The sequence below is a fragment of the Amblyomma americanum genome, chromosome 6 (genome assembly GCF_052857255.1).
Source record: "Amblyomma americanum isolate KBUSLIRL-KWMA chromosome 6, ASM5285725v1, whole genome shotgun sequence".
NCBI lineage: Eukaryota > Metazoa > Arthropoda > Arachnida > Ixodida > Ixodidae > Amblyomma > Amblyomma americanum.
The window spans coordinates 58,077,438-58,084,109 of record NC_135502.1 but is presented as its reverse complement, the minus strand read 5'-3'; the positions used below and the strand labels follow the sequence as shown (position 1 = coordinate 58,084,109).

Here is a 6,672-nt window from a genome sequence, read left to right as displayed (position 1 = left end):
TATTTATCTTGCTCTACGTTTCTTTCGTGTTTCCTGATTTGCTCGTTAACGCAGCGTCCAGTTTGCCCTATATAGAAGCGGCCGCAGGAGAGGGAAATTTTGTAGACAACACCTTCGGCGCACTTCATGAAAGATCGCCCATGTTTGGTGCCACACCCTCTTTCTTCTTTTCAGTCTCTCTCAATACGAGAGCAAAGGCTTCCGAGCTTTTCTGGAGCTGAAAAAACAAGCGGCACACCATGCCTGATCGCGACCTTCTTCAAGTTGTGGGCTAGCTTGTGCACATAGGGCACCATCATGGGCCGCACCACCTCTTCTCGAGGGACATCTTCCCCAGCTCTCACAGCCTTTCTCTTCATCTTTTGTAGAAGGCTTTCAGCGACTGCCGTTGTCCGTGTTGCCTTCGAATGAATCAGTTGTGAGTGGCGCTCCGTCCCGTTTTTCTACCTTGTGTTGTGTCTGTTTTCGCGCCTGTAACCAAAAAGATGTTCAGTTACCAACTTGCCCAGCAAGACGTTCTTTTAATACAGTTGGAAGCTGTACGGAAGCAGGTCTATCGGACCACGATTATATATTTTTCTGGCGGGCCGAGATCCCGCTAGCCCCTGGTGTCGAGATGAGATAATGGAATGCATAAAGGCAACTTCTGGTTCCTATCTGTGTCCCACAGCTCCTGGCAAGCGCTGGCCCGAAGAAGTTGCGTTTGCTTGAAACATTCTTCCTAGTCGTGTTTAAGAGAAACTTACCTGGTCAACGCTAAGTCAGCGCTGCCTGATACAAGGTCAAACCGACATGCCCTCGTTTATAAAGCCCCAAAGGCAGGTTCAATCTGTCACGCCGATTTGAGCCACTAGGCTCATCCATCACTTACCATCTAGCGAGAGTCTTTAGTCCTGACAGGTCACGTACACCTTGCTTGGCTTCACAAATTAATGGACTTCTTGTCCTGAACGCCTGAGGTTAAATGAAATTGTTTGAATTTACAAGCTGAGCAGAATAGTCTTAATGCACCAAATATCCAACACGTCGTATCATGCCACATGAACTTACTATATAAACGGAAATTTTATAAGTGGCTACACGCATAACATAGAAACGAGAATCGGCTCTGAGCAGACATCACGTCAATTTCACGAGCTATTGAACAATACGCAGAGGTTACTCCACCCTACGTGACACTTTTAAATTGTCTTCCGGAAAGACAACGCTTATTCGAGATGCGCTGCTAAGAAAAGACATGACATCAGGCACGTTCATAGCGTCAATCCAGTTAGTATTACTGAGGGACAAAACAGGTCTGTCAGAGGGCACATGAGCTTTCCAAATGTGTAAAGTTACAACAATAGCACGAGATAGATACACTGCAAACGTCTTCTTCGGCTTGAGGTATGCGCGACTTTCAGACACATCGCGATTGCCTGCCAACACTTGGGAAAGGAAGAAAAAGACGCGAGCTTCGTGTGAAGGCCGTGGCGCAACGAACAAAAGCTACCCGCCAAGATGCCTCCCAAACCACAGAAAAGGCTTATGCACGCCGTCGCAGGCGTCATGGAGACCGAAGACGAAGTTCATATTGTCGCCTCTTCTACGTCCCTCAATCAGCAGGACGGAGTGGAACCAGCCGCGCTTCCGGAACTAGATACCGACGAGTTGCACTACTTCGAGCTGGTCGAGTCCGGAAAGATAAGTGATCTGGCAGCATTCTTCACGAATCATCCTAAACTGAAGAAGGACTGCCTGAACTGTCAAGGATACACTGTCCTGCACGTCGCGGCACGGAACAAGAACCTACCAATGGTGAGGACCTTGGTTCAGAGCGGCGTCCGCCTCAAGGACGTGCTTTTGCACGCGGTCGAGACCGGAGACTTGGCATTGACCCGGTTCTTCGTCGAAGAGCTGGGCAAGAGTGATCGCCAGTGCGAGACGCGCGGATACTCGTCCAGCCCCACCTACACCTCCGATGTGTCGCCCGTCATTTTGGCAGCGCAGTTGGGGCACTGGGCAATCATACGCTTCTTCGTGAAGCGAGGCTGCACGGTTGAGCCACCGCACAAGGCTTCTTGCCTCTGCAAGACCTGCCTCAAGGTAATGAGCCTAGAAGGGGTCAACGTGTCCACTCGAAACCTGAACACCTACAAGGCCATCTGCAATCCGCACTACATGCTCCAGGTGTCAGGAGACCCTTTCCTTGATTCTTTCATCTACGTGCAGAGCATGAGGGAGACGGCGGATGGCCAAGAAGAGTTCCGCATGGCGTACAGCGAAGAAGTGGCCAAGCTTCGTACGTTCATCTGCCGGCTACTCGACCAGTGTCGCACGGTGGACGAGACGCGCGTGCTCTTGGAACGAAGGGCCGGTCTTGAGGGCTCGGTGGGGCACCTGGCTTTTCCTCGCGTCATCCTGGCCCTACAATACAACGAGCGCGAATTCGTTACCCACAGCTACGTCCAGCAAGTGTTGCGGCTCGAATGGGAAGGAGAGTTTCAGGCTTGGAATCGGCTTCCGTTCCATGTCAAGATCTTCCACTTCGTCGTGAGGTTCTTCACCTTGCCTGTCATAGCGGTGTGGGTCAAGTTAAAACCAGAGTCTACCACGGCCAAACACTGGTCTAGCCCCGTGAGCAAGTACATGAACCACTTCGCGGCAAGGATTCTCTTCGTGTTCTTTGTGTACCTTCAAATCACGCTCGACAAATCAAGAACGACCAGGGGAGCTCCCAGCACTGGCGTCGAGTGGTTCATCGTCATCTGGGTAATGGGCTACGCGTTCGAAGAAGTCATACACTGCGTCTCCATCGGCCCGTCACGCTACTTCAGGAACCTGTGGCACTGGTACGACATAGTCATGCTCAGCGTATTCTTTCTCACCTTCATCTTCTGGATAGTGGCCTGGGTGGAGATGCTCGGAGACCCCAGCGAAGGCAGCGTGCCGCCCAGGAAAGACTGGCCCAGCACGGACAGCACGCTGATACACGAGGCGCTCTTCGCAGTCTCCTCCGTACTCAGCGTCTTCAAGCTCATGTTCTTTTTCCAGGAGAGCGCCAAGCTTGGTCCGCTGCAGGTGTCCATCTCGTCGATGATGGTCGAGATCGCTCGCTTCCTCTTCATCTGCGTCTGCATCATGCTGGCGTTCGCGTTCGGCCTGACGCGTATGTACGAGCCCTACCTCGGAATGAAGCGGAAAGACCCGGACGGTGACGAAGTGAAGCAGAACCCGGCTTTCACTACATTCACAAATTCCATGAAGACGTTGTTCCACCGAATGCTGGGAGTGGCGTCCGAAGACCAGGCGGACGTTGTGGTGGCGAACGCCGACGACGGGTCCATCAACGAGCACAAGTTCACGGAATTCGTGGGCTCCACGATGTACTCCTTCTACCAGGTGCTCATGCTCGTCGCCATGCTCAACTCGCTCATCGCCATCGTCACGGGGACCTTCCAGAAAGTCGTCGACAACGCCGAAGTCCACTGGAAGTTCTACAGGACGCGGCTGTGGATGCACTACATTAACGAGGCACTCATCGTTCCCAGCCCGTTCATCTACTTTCAGATACCACTTCTGATCGTTGAGGCGACGAAAAAGAAGAACTTTTGGCCGCAGAGGCCCCAGCCGACGTTGTCGTACTCGGACGTCATCAACAAAGTGGTCCAAAGGTACCTTTGCCAAGAGGGCGTAATACTTTACGACTGACCCACTGCGGACTCTAATAAGTTTTTACGACAAAAATTCTAGCAAAGTGCAAATATTAAACGCTCAAGAATCTAGAAATGTTCGAGTATATTTTTCTACCAGAAATTAAGAGCGCAAGGTCATATGCACTTCACTGAATACGGCAAAAGACGCCTCTTAAGAATAAATATTAAGGAAATTCTATCGCAACATATACATTGGAATGCTAACGCGGCTGTTCAATAAGATTATTTCCTAGCATTCGCATACATAAAAAGAAAAAAAAACGAGATGTTCTTTTAATTTACGAATGCACCAGTTGCCCTGAAGTGCGCACTTATCACGCTTAGAGCTCCCATAAGCAAACATTTTAGTATGTCGCAAATTTTGACGCCCGTATCTCGCGGTGTCAAGGAAATAACAGTGTTCCATTAGGCGTGAAATGTGATCACCTCTCATATAATTTTTTTATACTGACATAAAAATTATGATTTATGAAACCAGAGACAGCGTAATGTGGAACTTAAGCAGTAATATATACGTGATGCTAGCCTGAAGGACCAAAACCAAGTCAACCGCATTTAGTGTACTTCGATCTCCTGATGAAAATAACTTTTTACAATTTGCGCAGAAATAAATGGCGATGTACATTGGGCCAAACGGTGTTAATGAATCACTACGAAACTGCTATGGTCATGGCATCCGAGCAGTCTAGTGGGGTTTAAAACATTAAGCATTATTAAGATCAATCCGCTTGGCACTCAAGAAGCAAGCATACAGCTAACACGGGCACATTGCTGTGGAATTGAGTTCTTTCACATCTGCATTATTGTGTGCAAAAATACTGCGTTCTTTTTTTTGCCAAATATCTTTTGATTTCACTTCAGAAAACTTGCAGAGCATGGTTGCTCTTTCTTCTTGTGTTAACTCTACTGAAACTATTGAGGTTAAGAAGCCAAACGATTATACTTGTAAAGTGTGGCTCACTGCTACCCGGAACACATTGCGGAGTTTTGTGCCCTGAAAACTTGCTAAAGCTCATCAGGAATGTGTAAATTTCGTTCCTCGTACGCGTTATTGTGGTATAGTTTGTGCAGAAGGATGGTGACGGAGTTTTCGAATTCCATCTAAGAATACCAGCAGTGAAGAAGTTATGCGAGTTTGAAGTGCTGCGTCGGCATTATAAGGCATTAACTAATGTTACCCAGTCTTTGTAGTGTCATAATTAGAGGGATGGGCACCTAAGGAGGTTAGCCAACAGGGAACATTTAAAACTAGGTTCCAGGTTACTGTACTGGCGACCAATAAATTGTTGGCTGCAGATACAGTCGCTACGCTTTGGATTAGAGCAAACTTCGAGACAATGATTACAGCTGTTTGCCTTAACTAAGCGGCTACAAGCGCAGGAAAGACGCAGGAACATTTTTTTTTCACTAAAATCCGAAGATCAGAAGTCAATGCCCGAAGTGCGTTCGTCACCGGCTTGCTAATCTACACCGGTGTAACCTTGCTAAACGGTGTCCGTGTACCAATTTTCAGAGTAGCATCTGCCATATCTAAACAGAGAAAAAAAGAGAAAAACACAACCTTCACAGCCTCATTGAAACGCCTTCCAACTGATCCATGACAACCACAGCAATCAATTACTTGCTTTTGCAACAAAGCTCACTGCTGAGCTGCACTTTGTTGCACGAAAATTCTCCAAGCACAAGTGATGCCATCCATACGTACGACAGGCTCAATGACGCATTCTCTGCAGAGGCGTTGCTTGATTACTCTTTACTATGAGGTTAATTTGGTGTAAACACTGTGCTCACGATTCATGAGGGCTACAGACGGCCACACGACAGCGTTCTATTATGAGCGGTCAAAGGTTCGTAGGGACTTATTGAGGAATCAGGTCCTACAACTGTTTTTGCGGTGCATTTTTACTGAGCATCACTCGAAAAAATTTACAGTCCTTGGCGTTTCCTTCTAAGTCGTGTGGCCAGGCACCCTAGCACCACTGGAAAGCTTCAGAGGTGACTGCGCCAGACATAATCTCAACTTGAAGAGATTTTGAACGGTGGTGATAGAAGACGAGTCACACAGCAAGACCCAGAAACAAATCAGACGGGCTATGCATTTTTTACAAAGGCTACAGAAAGCTTCCATTGCTAACGGGGGGGGGGGGGGGGGGGGGGACAAAAACCGCGACATCGGGACTGGCGAACCTAGGCGTGATCTTCCTTTGCTCGTGATAGCCGGGTATATGAAAGGCATGAAGTCTGCACAGCAAGTCTCGCAACGCTCAGTGAAGGCAAACACGCCTGTGCACTCGCTCTTCTTTCTATGAGGGCTAAAGGTCAGCCTTCGCCAGACATGGTCGCAAGAAAGACAGGTAGAAGGGATCGCTTCCAGTTGCACGGACGCATTGTGGGTACGGGGTAAGGAGGCGGACAGAGAGAGTATATAAAAATAGGCTTCCGGGGGAAAGCTCAAAAGGCACGACGGCAGGTCAACAAAGTGCATACAGCACTTTGTAAGAGGCGGCAAAGGTCGGGAACCGTGGTAAGGGGCACATTAGCGCGACAACCTGCTCCCCGTCCGAGAGCAGCGGTAACACGATGCAAACGCCCCGCGGAGGAGCTGGAGCGCATTCCCGAGACTGGCTGGATGGCTGCACCCACCGCCGGGGAAAGAGGGGGGCAAAGGGTGGGTGCAAAAATAAAAGCCGAAACCAGGGCACGTAACCCATTAATTTCCGTTAGGAGCCAAGAAGCAGCCTTTACAGGGGGGCGTGCTCGCAGGTTCCGCCGCAGACTTCCGAACGAAAGCGCCGCTGGTTTATTCAATTATGCAGCACGCCTCGCTCCTGCCACACACGGCTCTTCTCCTTCTCCCCCTCGCGATGCCACCTTTTTGTGCGTGCTTCGGCATCCAATGCGCACGGCATTCGGTGGGGAGCTGCAGGGCGTACGCCCGTTTCTTCGACCCCGATAAACAGGTGGACATGAAGGGGGA

General features: G+C 49.5%; 1 protein-coding gene across 1 annotated transcript; it reads left to right on the top strand.

Moving 5' to 3' along the window:
• The first annotated feature begins 1,500 nt into the window (after positions 1–1,500).
• Positions 1,501–3,690, top strand: LOC144095287 (short transient receptor potential channel 4-like). The gene has a single exon (XM_077629066.1). It carries the CDS (start codon positions 1,501–1,503, stop codon positions 3,688–3,690), a length of 2,190 nt encoding a protein of 729 aa, XP_077485192.1.
• Positions 3,691–6,672: the final 2,982 nt, after the last annotated feature.